Consider the following 15,474-nt stretch of genomic DNA (forward strand, 5'->3'; position numbering starts at 1 on the left):
TCTTTCAAGTACAGTTTCCTGAATGGTTGGTGGTAATAAACTGATAGTTCATGCTATAATATCTTAGTATGGAGTTGTGAACACATGATAATAACTCATTTCATTGAACAAGAAAATTTTTTATTGTACTATAATGTCTTAAATTTAAAGGAATCTGAGATGTTGGCCGCTCATTGATGTAAAAAGTTAGAGCTACTAAACTTTTTTTTTTCTAAATAAATATAATTCTTTTTCACAACCAAGTCAATTTTTGTTTTAAAAAAAAATCTTAATTATAGTTTTTGTTAAGGAAATTAAAGTTTTGATAATCCATTTTGTTGCTATGTTGAGGTTATAATTGAAATAAGAATTGGGTTGCCGTGTAAATTTATATAGATAAAAGTAAAGTTTTGGGATTTTTTATTTTTATTTTTACTCATATAAACATAATTTAATAATTGGCAAGAAACTATTCAGAATGATATACAAGTACAATTATATCACCTTATTCTAGCCTTTTGCACCTTCTCATATACTTTCTCTACCCCCTCTTACACTACAACCTTGTGTTTCCAACTCCTATTGTTGTCCTATTCATCTCGCCATATTCCCTCCCTATCCAAAGAATTTTGGTATTCCAATATCTCAATCCATACTTAAATTTCACTAATAATGAGGTAGATGATTATCTTTTTAAAATTTAAATATTTAAGTGTCACTTTTCTAATATTTTTATATTATGTTATATATATATTATTGTTTTAAAAGTTATAAATTATTATTTGGAATAAATGTAACATCCCACCAAATGTTATATCTTATTATTATGCTCCTAAGACACTTATATCTGGATAATGATATTTTGACAACATTTTTTTGACAATATTTTAACACCATCTACGTGTCATTCTATGATTGATTCATATTGGTGTTTATGATTATTATTATTGATTGTTGAGTAATTTTGAACCAATCACATAATGACACATAGATGATGTTAAAATGTTATCAAAAAAATATTCTTAAAGTATCATTATCCCTCATATTTATATATAATCATTATAACTATTCAAAGTTCATAGACTATACATCCTCGTCGTAATAAGATTGTAATCACCACTACTTCACTTCTACCTTTATTGTAGGATAATATACATATTGATTCACTTTATTTTAATTTGTCTATTAGTTGACCCACCTTGCACAAGAATAGTGGATTAATTTTATTAGTTCATCCCGCATAATAATGGACTTATGGGTTTGCGTTCTAGTCCGTATAAAATTATCTTAAAGACTTGTTTTCATAATTTTTATTTGAAGTTATTAGTGCTTTCATATTATACTTCTTCTAAATGTATTATGTGAGCTTTTACGTTGATTTTTGAAAGAATGTTAGTTGATTTTTAGAAAGAATGTTCATTTAACGAATATTTGTGTAGTAATATATGGAGAAATGAGGCAAGATAATTCAATAACTTATTTTCTATCAAATATACTTTGATATTATTCATAATTAGTTTGATATATTACTATTTTTGGTATATTATTTCTAATCAATTTTTTTTCATTAGCTTACTCTTTTATTTGTGTGTCTTTTGTTTCCTTTCTAGTACGATGTTCATATATTTCTATAAGTTTAAATACTCTTTTGTTCTCTATTTTTGTCGACTTTGTTATATGTGACCGTCATTTTTTTAAATGTTCAATGTGATTTCTATTTTAGTAAATTATGTTAAATTTTGTCTTTTTTCATGATGTCATCTAAATTGTTAACTAAAGATAAACAAAGTGTGTCACGTATCACTTCATGATTTTTTTAATTCTTTTAATTTTTTTAATTTTTTTTTAATTTTTAATTTTTTCTTAATTTATAAAAAGTTATCCACAACATTGTGTTATGTGGTAATGTCAATGTCACATGTCAAGTTATTGTGTCATTTGTCACTTCATGATTTTTTTAATTTTTTTTAAAATTTTTAATTTTTTTAATTTTTAAATTTAAAAAAAAATATTTAAAAAAAGTTATCACGTAACAAGTCAACATGATGTGATGTGGTAATGTCAATGTCACGTATTAAGTCAATGTCAATGTCATATGTCAAGTTACTGTCATTGTCACGTGTCAAGTCAGTAGTAGTGTCGCGTGTAAGTATTAGTGTCACGTGTTAATGTCTTGTATTCAATTCAGTCTTAATTTTTATTAATTTTATTTAATTGATCATTATTTTTAAAATTAGATGAAAAATTCTTCATTACTTTTAAAATTAGAAAGAAATTTTTTAATTATTTTTTAAATTAGAAGGAAAATTCTTTATCATTTTTAAAATTAGAAGGAAATTTTTTCACTATTTTTAAAATTAGAAGAAAAATTATTCATTATTTTTAAAATTAAAAGGAAAAGTCTTCATTATTTTTAAAATCATACAGAAACTCTTGATTACTTTTAAAATTAGAAGAAAAATTCTAATTTATTTCTAAAATTAGAAGGAAAAATTTACTTTATTTTTAATTAGATGGAGAATTCTTTATTATTTGAAAAAAAATTCTTCATTATTTTTAAACAACCTCTAACCTAAATTTTGTACGTAGAACATATCAAACATAAATATAATAATTATATCTCAGTAATATAGTTATAGTTGGTTTAAAAATAATGAAAAAGACATATTTAATAAAAATCTAAATTTTAATAAAAATTAAATTTGGTTTCAATTTAAAGAGGAAAAAAATTAGAACTGAATTGAACAAAATTAACAAAAATTGGAACTAAATTGAAAAAAAATAACAAAAACTTGGACTAAATTAAATATAAGAGATTGAAACGTCGCATTGACACTTGACACATGACACTGATATTAGCTTGACATGTGACACTAACACTAACTTGACACGCACACTGACACTAACTTGACACGTGACACTGACAGTGTCAGGTGATACAATATTGACTTGATACGTTGACAACATTTTTTAAATTAAGAAAATATTAAAAAAATAACAAATTTAAAAGTTATGAATAACACCACGAATTGACCCGTGACACACACTATTCATCTTCTGTTAACAATTTAGACAACATCATAAAAAATGATCAAATTGAACATAATTTACCGAAATATGAACCACATTGAACATCCAAAAAAATGATTCTCACATTGAACAAAGTCGTTGCACACATTATTTATCTTTTATTAACAATTTAGACGGCATCATAAAAAATGATCAAATTAAACATAATTTACCAAAATAGGAATCACATTGAACATCCAAAAAAGAGTCTCACATTAAACAAAATCAGCTAAAACAAGAAAAAAAAATATTTAAGTGTTTTTTATATATGGGAATAATGGTAACAGTTTATGATAACACTAGTGTGGGATATGTAACAGGAAACTAAAGGATTAACACAATAATATCTTAAAGAATATGTTTAACTTTTTTTAAAAACTGTATTAAGTTCCTATTTTATGTTTTGAAGTACTTATGATTTGTTTTAATGTATTTTGAAATACAGTGTTGTTTAGCTTTAAGAACGGTAATTCATTTCCAATTATTATCACACTGATCTTATGATTATTGAGTACTTAGTGAATGTATATTAGAAGAAATTTGGGTAGTTACAATTGTACTACTGTAACAAGTTGTAAAATGGATAAACACTACTAGTAACCAAATTTAGGGACAAAAATTAATTAATCATTATATTTACTAAGTTAGACTATATTATAAACTAAAAATTAGTAACAATTAAAATAGTTTATATTACTAATAAAAAGTTATAATTGATTTATGAATTAGAATTTTATAGTACCTTACATTATTAGTTACCAAGGTTATAGTTACTTACGGTTAGCCTCTACCATAAAAATGAAGACTAATTTGGAATCAATAATAGTAGGTTTTTGTACGAAATTAGGCAAATTTGAACTATAAATTATCGATATAGGCAAAAAGATTTTGAATTACAAAAATAGGCAAATCGTAGAGTCTCAAACGACTTTAAATAAAATAAAAAAAATTATGCATTTTTTATTTTTGTAATTTCAATATAATTTATTTCAACATCACTCATTCTTTGAGATTACTCCTCAAATAAGGTCCATAAGCATCATTGAAGGAGTATTCACCCTAGATTTTTCGTAGCCAGATATTTGAAAGATTCACTCCTCTTCTTCCATAGTTATCTAAACAGAACAAATAAATCTCTTTTCATGAGAAGGATCGGAATCCTTTTCAATCAAATGAACCATTGCGAATAAATAACTGGAAAATGACACTTGAACAACCATTTTTGACAACATTTAGACACGCGCACACGTGTCAAAATCTGAGTGGTCCAGTTGGAAAAATTAAATGAAAATGGACCACTCAGATTTTGACACGTGTGCGCGTGTCTAAATGTTGTCAAAAATGGTTGTTCAAGTATCATTTTCCTAAATAACTAGTTAGTCAACATGTCAAAAGTTTCACAGATGAAAATCAATATTATTCCTTTAATAACCCTTCTTAAAAAAGTATATGTATACTGGCTTAGACCATTTTTTACTCTCACAGTATTCCTATAGTCTATGTTTAGCTGCTTCAATAGTCATGTTCTCATCTTCGTCAACACAAATATTTAGCTATATGTCACAGCTGGAAGGCTTTATACTGGTGGGAGGAGGAACCAGAGATACTAGTCTTTCCAAAGCAATCTTGGCAGCTTCAAGTTTAGGCAGATCCTTTTGGACAGACGAAGCAAGGCTATAAACTTCCCATAAATAAAAAATGCATAAATTTATTTTATTTTATTATAATAAATTAATTATAATGATTTTTTATAATAAATATTTGTTTAAGTAAATTTATTATATTAAACAAAAATAATTTTATAATGAATTTTTTTTTTAATTTTAATTACATAATATCATTTTATAAAAAAATTATTTTAATTACAAAAGTAATTTAAACCATGAAATTTATTTATTTAACAATATTACAAACTTTAATTATTAATTATATATAATTTAAAATATTTTATATACATTTAAATACATTATTTAGAAACTATAAATTATTTTAAATAATAAAAAATTTAAAAAAGTGAAAGTGTGTGGTGGTGCACGACTTCAAGACGACAAGTCGTGAACCCCTACAATTTTAATTATTTTATACTTTTATTAATTTAATTATTTTATATTTAATATTTTTAATAATTTAAATAGTTTATATTTAATATTTTATTAATTTAAATTGTTTGAAATGAAAAAAATGTTATTAATTAATTATAATCTGTAAAAAAATACTATAATAATAAAATTTCAAAAAATAAATTATAATAAAATATTTTTTTTTGAATTTTTAATTACATAATTACAATATTTATAGTTATAAATTATTTAATTGAAATTATTTTACAAGAACTTTAATTTAATTGCAAAAATAATTAAAATCATGAAATTTATTTATTTAATAATATTAAAAAACGTTAATTATTAATTAAATATAATTTTAAATATTTTAAAAACATTATTTAAAAATTATAAATGATTTCAATTAATAAAAAAATAAAAAAATAAAAAAATAAAAAAGTAAAAATGTGTGGGTGCATGACTTCAATAGAGAAGTCGTCAACCCTCTACAACTTCAATTTTTTTATAATTCTTTTAATGAAAAAAAAAAAACGTGATAATCGATTACAAGGTCAGATAATAGATTATCATGTCTTTAAATCGTTTTTGGGGTGCACAACTTCTTCATTGGAAGTCGTCTGTCCCCCCACGACTTGTCTATTTTTGTATATTGAAATTTTTTTACTTTGATTGGTAATTTATACTTCAAATTTGCTTAGTTTCGTACATAAACCATAAAAGTAAGTAGGTAACTAAAACTTGTTTAAAATCAATAATAATAAGTAATTTTCCTCATACCACTAATGCAAAATATACTTGTGATAGTGAATATTTATATCGGTTGTAATTCATCATGTATAAGTGACGCGGTGATATAACTATAAATAAGATAACACTTTTTATACCAGTTGTAACAAATATAGGAAGTGGGTGCAATGACATTTTTGTAAGAAAGATAAAAACTTTCTATACGAGTTTTAGTTATAATCGATATAGAAAGTGGACATGATGATATTGTTGTAACAAGTAAGAAAACTTTTTACACCAGTTCTAATTATATCCAGTATATAAAGTGGACACAGTGATATTTTTGTAATAAATAAGAAAAACTTTTATACAAGTTCTAGCTATAATCGGTATAGACAGTAATTTCTTATTTTTCTTTTTTAAATTAGGATATACTAAAACCCTAAATTTTCCCAATCTTAGCAGCAACACCCCCGCGAGGACCTTTTTCCTTCATTCACAATTCAAACATTTATGAGTACCTTTTTACTCAATTCCGCACCATGGATTTAGACATTCGCAGACCTCTAAGCACCCTCACCGCTACAATAGCTACAACCATGACCATCGAGCTTACAACCATGGATCTGCACCATCGATGAGCCTTTCTCTCTCACGAGAGGCTTGCTCCTTCCCATTCCCTAATTCACGTTTTAGCTTTTTCGATATCACAACTTTGTCTTCGACGAGCCATAATCGAATATGTAGTTCTTCGCAATGTTGTTCACCATTGCCTCTATTAGTAGAGGTTTGAGGCGCCATGCTCTCTAAACTCTCTCATCTCTTGAAAGTCATCATCGTTGGTGGTTCCATTCCTAAACGTTATGGAAATCGCATGTACAACAATTGTTGTGTTTTCAACACTAATGCTGTTTGCCAAGCACGATTACCTAAGGTTGTTGCTCTCTCCGTCACTATCACATCAAGCGAAATTTGAATAGATTTATTTTATATCAGATGTACCTTTAACGAGTATAAAAAGTGACACTTTCTATATCAATTTTAAAACCGGTTTAACATTTTCTATACCCTTGCTTTTATACCAATTCTAAAAATAGTATAAAAAACTCTTTTTAATTAGTATAAAAAGACTTTTACACTAATGTATCCTCTTCTCCCACGTATAATCTTCTTATACATAGTTTCACAACACTTTCTCTTCGATTATTAAAAACTCTGGACTATAAATAAAAATAATAATTAATTTCATTTTATAAAAAATATTTCTATTTCTAGATATTTTTTAAATCGTAACAAAATTTATTTATCTATTTTAACATTTGAACAAGTGGATCGTAAATCTTATTAAACTATAGCACACGACAAAATACATAGAACAATTCTTTTTAGCTTGTATGCTTAGTGGAAAATGAATGCACAAACAAAATTTTCTATAGGCTTCTTAACATTTATTATGTCAACACAATTCATATTACTTTATATTATATTGTTATATATGTTGATATATATATATATATATATATATATATATATATATATATATATATATATATATATATATATATATATATATATATATATATATATATATATATATATATTGTAAAAGATATATTACATTATAAACGTATAATAATATTTTAACAAATCAAATGAAACATAGAGTATAAGTGGTTTAGACTTATTACTATTTTTGCACGTGACTTTCTCGATAGCTCCATTTTTCTTTTGACCTAACCCTCCAATCAGGCTCTGTGTATCATTCCAGCGTCTTGACTAAGCTTAGCTTCTTCATAAACATATTTTAGATAAAGCAAGTTTGTCTTCATAAGGCAGCAAAAAAGAGCATTTGTATCGTATGCATTAAGTATTAGCATTAATCTAGTTGGTGCATCAAAATCTGCCACAGCTTCTGCAGAATTATGTCAGCATCTACACACAGACATTACATAATATAAAACCTTCGATTGAACAAGGAAAACAAAAGCTGCATAGCCTGGGACACACAGATATTAGCCAAGGTTTATGAAATCATATTTAGTTTCGGTTTCAATGTTTCAAACTACCACACAAATAAGTACACAGTACTTAATCACAATATTATCTCTCTCTAAACTTGGCAGATAAATACAAAATAAATATTTATTGAGTAATCAATCATCAAAGAAAAAACTGGTTATAAATATTCTGCCAGTAGCATGACGAAACAACATAGAGGTAGCATGGACCATTTGGAATAAACAGTAAATAAGACATCAAAGCATGGGCACCACACTCTAATGGTAGGATTATTTTCACCGTTCATTTCTCAAAACACGACCTATTTTTCCATATAGAAGAATGGATTGAATGAAATTTCTTTACAAGGAACCAATAGTAAAAACTGGTTTCTTGTTGCCTCTCCAATTTTACTTTCTCTTCTTCTTATTCTTACTAGTTCATACATGGAATAATAATACATTTTTTTAGTTATTAAATATTATAAAATTGAATTTTTTAAATGTGTTGCTGTGAAAATTTAACTTTTTTAACTGAAATAAAAATATTCAATTAAAAAAATTATCTTTCTTTTCTATAAATATATTTTAGAGACAAATGTTATTCAAAGAAAAATATTTAATAAGAATTTAAATATTAATGGTTTGAAAAGAGTAACAATAATTTGACATACAAAATTTGTTTTGATAATACTTTTTATTATCTTTTATTTTTTTTATAAATATAACAGTTTAATTTTTTATAACTATTTTATTATTGGGAAAGAAAACTGTAAAACATTGTCAACATTGACCCATGATAGTTATGTGTGTAATACAAATTACAAAGTAGAAACTACAAAGGCACCTTTACATCAACCAACCAGAAAAATATATAAAGTAAAAGAGAAAAAGGGAGAGGGTAGCTTTACTTAAAGTGATGTAATTAGAAAGGAACTTAGGATGGGAATGAACGAATAGCAGGTACTCTCAAAAATTAAACCAGAATTGCAAGCTACGCCAAGAGACCAAACCAAACACCACCCTCTTTTTTTTGTTCTGTGCATGATGTCCCACTCCCACCAGCATCCTCAACCTCAACAAAGACGGTTATTATCTGTGTGTCTGAACCAACTTCATGAACACCCTCCTGAAAGCTCCTTCTCATCTTCTCAAACACTCTGCAAAACCAAAATCCCCTTATGTCTCATTCACTCTCAAACGTCGTCAACTACTCCTACATCAACCCTCAAAACCTCTTTCTTTGGCCCCAAGATTCTCTCATCATCCTCTCACCAACACTTCCATTTCCATGAACCTCACACCCCCTCCCTCCGTTGTTGTTTTAATGTCTCTTCCAGACGTTGGGGTACCTTCAAGCTTGGTTGCACCTCCATGGACCCTCTAGATTTCTCATCATCTCTTCACTCTCCTTCTCAGATTATTGTAAGTGTATATTCATTTCATTCACAATTAGCATGGTTTTAAATTGCAATCCTCATCATAGTTTTGTCACATCACATTCATCCTATAAACCATAGTTTTCTAGCTGAAATTGTGATCTTGGAGAGATGAATAAAATTTTGGTTTCAACTTTTCTAATATAATGGAATTAATACGTACATGGCGTATCTAAAGTGTTTAAGATGAAGACACATGTGGTTGGTTTGTTTTATGTGTATTTCTCTCTCTGTCTCTCTCTTTTTGTTTTGGTTATGCTTCTTTTGTATTCTTTGATAAAGCAATGCACTTGTTTGCATTCAGAATTTCAGATAACAAAAATACGTGTACGCTGTTCTAAAACATTTTTCCCGGTTTTGTTCTTGTTTGTAGAAGAAAAAGAAAATTACTGGGCGGCAAAAGAGACAGGAACTTGAAAGAGAGGTATTTGCACTCTTACGTAATACACATTTTGATGGCAAATTCTATTTACCATGTGGAATGAACAGTATCTTGTACAACAGAGGATGAGAAGCTAATTTCTTAAATTGCCTTAATCTCTTCAACTGCTGCATGATCGTTTCAACGAGTGATGATTAAATTCATATACTTATTAGCAAAATTAGTTTTCTGCACATGAATAGGTGAGTTTTTTTCTGCACATGAAAACATATGTTAAGAAGTCTCAGGCATCTTCAACATATTCCTAGTAGCGAGTGATATTCATCTTCAAAATGATACTAGATTTAACATGAAATTACACGTTAATAAATAATTTGATAATATGATCATAAAATAGACTCAAGAAAAATAAATCTCAATGACAAATATCACATTCATCAAATAATAAATCTTGATAAAATAAACTATAATTTAATATTAAAAAGTGAATTTTAAACCTAATTTAACTTGAAAAAATCCATTTTAAAATTTGCATTCACTTTTATATATATAACTCCTCTTTGTCTCTGATCATCAACATTTAAGAATTTAAGTATTCATACTAATTGCAATTTGCACAAGAATTTGATCTACATATCAAGGTTAATTAACATAACACTTGCCATTTAACGCCACCCATAACCAAAAATATGCAGTAAATTATTGATTTGATCATGGTGGAGTATGGCTCTGTATAGGTTTTAGGCATAGTTGTTGGTCTGCAACAGTAATGGATACTTTTACTAGTCAATCAAAGTAGGAATGAAAAGTGTCGCTTTCCTTTTGAAAAAGCTACCACTGGATTCATCATTATGTCAAAGTATAGCAATACTTCGTACAAACTTTCGAACTATAGGTTTACTATTTGTGACAATGCAGAGTACTAGCAGTGAATGAGAACCATACCCTCGAAGGCACACCCTTAAATGGGAAAATTTGTACACGTTCGTGTTATGGTTTAGATGTTCAACCGTTTAAGTGCATATAATTAATGGGGACAAATTGTGAAATGTGCACTGTTTTTACTGACATATGTGACCATTCTACATGGTGAGAACATTACATGATTTTTTTTATTATGTAATAACAGGTTGCTATGCTTCAAAGGTTGTTGGAGAAAGAAGAAAAGTTTCATGAGATTTTGGAGATGGTGCATAATAGACCAAATGGATCGGCTATATCAATTCCCAATTTTCTTCCACCCAAGGTAATATAATCCTCTTAACAATCACAATTTTCTATTTTGTTTTTCTTTCTTTCTCTGGGTAGAGTGGTAGACCCCTTTATTCAAAATTTGGTTTTGGTAAGTACTATGGGCTTATGATAGTGAGCATAGGGATATGGGCTCAATAGATACAGCAAGTTAGACCATGGTGATGTTTGCATAGGGCTCTTAATGACCTACTTTTTAAAATTGAAAAAAGAAATATTTTCTTTTTCTTTTTTAAGTATATCCATAAAGGTTTATAAATTCACCAACTGAATTCCTGAAGTGTTTTAATTGATCTCAATTCAATGTTGTTGAGCACATCTAAGGTGGGTAGAAGTTATTTAATCAATTCTTTAAAGTAAAGATATTTATGCAGAAAGTGGGTAAGTAGGGATGTGCATATTGTTGATTGAAGAATGATTATAATTTATTCTCTGATATATATTTTGATAATATTTTATCATTGATTAAAATTTATTCAAAGTTACAAAATTATAAGGAAAACACTCATTAAACCAAAAATAAGATTAGCCAAAATTTATCAAAGTATTTCATAGTTATTTTCTGTTTGGCTTTATTCATTGACCTTGGTTTAGGAATTAATTATGCAATTTGTGCAGATGAGAGAACTGTTAGGAGAGCTAGTGATGGTTGAGAGTGAAATTGCAAGACTAGAAAGCCAAATAAGCCAACTTCAAGCTGGTTTGAAACACGAACAAGAAGTGACCAAGGAATCAAAGTCTAAAACGTGGAATCAAGGGAATTTGAGTAATTCTAACAATCACTTATCAACTTCTCCGGTTCCAAATCCTAGTCCTATTCGCAGAAGTGTTCAAGAAAGGATGGCCTTTGAAACAAAGGCGTTGCATTTCATAAGCAAAGCTATAAAGGGTGATTACAATCTCAGTGATTTCAGTCTAAATGACAGAGCTTTTCTGAAAACTTCCGTAGAACAGAAAGAAAATAAGTTCCAAGAAGATGTGAAATTTCATGAAAGAATTCCAAGAAAAAATGGGACAGTAAAACCTCCCTCACCTATGCGTGACCCACGTCATCCATCACCCAAGGTATGCATGACAATTTTCCCTTTTATTCACGTTGTAGCTTCATTTTCCTACGTTAGAATATGTTTAGGCCATAGCATTTTGTTAGTGTGAAAAAAATTACCATAAAGTTCATTTTCAAAAGAACATATTATAAAAGTTTGATTATATCTCATGTGAAGATTAACCAAAACTATATATATGTACTAATCTCAGACCATATATTGATTGTTGAACTGTATGAACTATAACACACTATCAAAATTTGAAAAAAAACAGTATTACTTTGACATAGATATTGTTGTCAACAGTGTGAATTCGCTAATTTGCAATTACTTGACTATTTTCAGCTGCGGGAACGCAATCCAGAGATGTACTTGGATCTTCCAACTAGATCACTGTTGGATCCACTTCTGTCAGAAGAGAATGATCTCAAGTGGCAACCCAACAAGCTATCTGAGAGCATCATGAAGTGTTTGAATTTCATATATGTAAGACTACTCAGAACTTCAAGAGCAATGGAATTGGAGAAATCAGGGCCAATTTCAAGGTCTGTGCACTCTTCTTTAAGTTCAAGAAGCTTCAGGGTGGATACTGGGTCAATTCCAAAACCAAGCCTCTTGTTGCAAAAGGAATCTAGGCAGCAAGACCCTTATGGAATCTTTAACACAGAAGAGTCCATTCCAAGGGACATTGGTCCTTACAAGAACCTGGTTATATTCACTTCCAGCTCTATGGATCCCAAGTTTATCTCAAGTCCATCCTCTATACCATTACTTAGGAAGCTAAGGTATGGCATGGATGATATCTACATTTATGAGAAGAGTCAAAATGTTGAAAACTTTGTAAGTTCTACTTGACAATGAAGAGGTACATAGTAAAGTGAACAAATTTTGAAGTAACAGTTAGTTTCTTGTGGTTTGCAGGATCTTGATGAGCAATCTTCAAACAGTTGACTTGAAAAGCCTCACAAACCAACAGAAACTAGCATTCTGGATCAACGTGTACAATGCTTGTATCATGCATGTATAGTAATAATTTCAATCTGATGAATGGGAATTATAGGACACAGATCAGGACTATTCTTAATATATTGTCTTGTTTCAGGGATTTATCCAATATGGAGTGCCATCCACACCAGAAAAACTACTTGCACTGATGAACAAGGTACATTAAAAAATCTTGATATACATGTTACTTATCCTGTTTCTTGACAGAAGACAACTAACTTTCTAAGACAATTTGTTTATGTTTATGTTTCTGTTTTGAAAAGCATATAAATACAAATTTTAAACATGTCTGAAAGAAACATTTTCTTGATGCTGAATTCACTTATGTGCAGGCAACCCTCAATGTAGGAGGCAACCTAATAAATGCTCAAGCAATAGAGCATTTCATCTTGAGGAAACGAGATATTTCTAGCATGAAAGAGGTAAACAATGAAACATGATAAGCTCTTTTAAACACCGTGTTGGAAGTTCTACATCGTATAACGATAAAATCAATTTATAGTATATAAGTGGGTGCAGGTCTTAATTTACAAACTAATTTTATAGATTAAGTTAGGTTTAAAATTCGTTTTTTATAACACTGAACCAAACTAAGCTTTAGTTTTGTTGCAATTGATATATCTCCAAAGCAATGTATACATGTTGTGGTTTAGGTTCAGCATAAGGGTGAGTGGGAAGAGAAAGAATCAGTTGTTCGTGAACTTTATGGACTTGAGTCTGTTGATCCTAATGTCACATTTGCTCTGTGTTGTGGAACTCGTTCTTCTCCTTGTGTAAGTTTTTCAGCTCAATAACATCTATGAATTGGTTTTCCCTCTTAAAATATTGCTTCTAATTTAAGGAAAATGATGTGCACTTGATGCAGGTGAGGATATACACGGCAGATGGAATTACAAGTGAATTGGAGAAATCAAAACTAGACTATCTTCAAGCTTCAATTCTAGCCACTAGCACCAAAAGAATAGGATTTCCAGAGCTTCTTCTCATGAACATGCTTGATTTTGCTGCAGATATAGAATCATTGGTGGAGTGGGTATGTAGCCAGTTACCCACATCAGGCACTCTAAGGAAATCAATGGTGGATTGCTTCAGAGGCCACAATAATACTAATTCTGTGAAGATTTCTACCATTGTTGAAAAGATACCCTATGACTATGAATTCCAGTATTTGTTGACAATATAAATGTACATTGTAACACTTCTTTTGTTAGCCAATAAAACCGAGTATACAAAATATAAAGGAAAATTCTTGAACCATCTCGCACTACACCATTCTCTTTCTCTCTTCCTCTGTTTGTAAACTCTGCAGAGCCACCATTTTCAGACACAGTCATCTATTGATACGTAATTATTAAAAACTATATAAGAAATCAGACAAAGTTAAAATGACCCAAAAAAGTATAATTTAGAAATAATATGAACTGTTACCAAATTTAATGCTGCTGCTTAAATTAACAAAGTTTCTTAATTTTATTTTGTAAATTAAAAAGGAAATATACTGTGAGTTTGCTAAATAAGTTTTCGTTTAATTCTATGAACATTGTTACCTCTTGATAATTTGGCTGCAGTCCATATTTTTAATCTAAATAATTTAATTGTAAAGTATTCCATGCTTGATTTTTTAATTTAAAGAATCAAATATGTAGCGCATTGAACAGCAAAATCTGAACCCAGTCAATATTTGATGACGACCCATGGGCCTAGGCTATATATAGGTTAGGACAAGAATACAGTTCTTAAGCATATATACTTTATATGTTTCATTTTCATGCATACCCCTTTCCCTCAATTTATCCAATCAATTTTATATTTTCCAGAGATAATAATTTTTATGGTTTAATTATATTTTTATTATTTAAATTTTAAAATAATTGTTATACTGTTTCCCAAATGTTTTTTCTTTAAAATTAAAAATAAAAACGATTTCAACCTCTAAGCACTGAATTTGATGGGTTCAATACAAATTTAAACCTTAAATTTTAAACTCTAAATCTAAAATTAAAACGTAAAAGGCATTGCTTCGGTTACTCTATGAAAGCGAGTTTGAATTGTCCTCACCGTTGAATTTGTTTAAATAGGTGTATAATATCAAAAACTGCATAATTGTTTGCTAAGAGTCAAAATAATTTATTTTAGAATAGTTAAATAAAAATTTTACGAGACAAAAAAAAAACGAGAAAATAAAAGTGATAACAATTTGTCTAAAAAAAGGTTAGAGTGGTTTCATATGTAACGTAGAATTGAGTTTATAAATAATTTGACGAGTCTAAGTTTTTTTGTTAGATTTTTTTGTGTTGTCTCTTTGGTAAACTGTATATATTTTATTTATAATAATTTATTTAACTTTGCAATACGAAGTCAATGTTTTTTAAATGAGATTGTATTTTGAAAAAAAAAATCTAATTGTTGTGATGGAAAATTAAATATGTTCAATCGTTGCATATATTACTTATATAAAAAAGATGTGTATAATTAAGACAATGATTTATGTGTGTAAGAAAATAGCTTTAGTGAATA

At 28.4% G+C, this 15,474-nt stretch overlaps 1 protein-coding gene across 2 annotated transcripts; it reads left to right on the plus strand.

Annotated features, from left to right (window-relative positions):
* Window positions 1-8,878: 8,878 nt before the first annotated feature.
* LOC124832788 (electron transporter, putative (Protein of unknown function, DUF547)) lies at window positions 8,879-14,211 on the plus strand. 2 transcript variants are annotated; one of them, XM_088110243.1, is made up of 10 exons: window positions 8,879-9,259; window positions 9,647-9,697; window positions 10,785-10,901; window positions 11,525-11,971; window positions 12,298-12,737; window positions 12,874-12,973; window positions 13,055-13,114; window positions 13,290-13,379; window positions 13,611-13,730; window positions 13,823-14,211. In XM_088110243.1, the coding sequence occupies exons 1-10, from the start codon at window positions 8,879-8,881 to the stop codon at window positions 14,138-14,140; spliced, it is 2,124 nt and encodes a 707-aa protein (XP_087966369.1). In that variant the 3' UTR covers window positions 14,141-14,211. The 2 variants fall into 2 exon arrangements, with proteins under 2 accessions (XP_087966369.1, XP_047163035.2); XM_047307079.2 differs by having other exon boundaries at window positions 9,063-9,259; window positions 9,650-9,697.
* The last annotated feature ends 1,263 nt before the right edge of the window (window positions 14,212-15,474 follow it).

This window comes from Vigna umbellata, chromosome 3 (genome assembly GCF_029865625.1).
Source record: "Vigna umbellata cultivar VRB3 chromosome 3, Vumbellata_1.0, whole genome shotgun sequence".
Lineage (NCBI taxonomy): Eukaryota > Viridiplantae > Streptophyta > Magnoliopsida > Fabales > Fabaceae > Vigna > Vigna umbellata.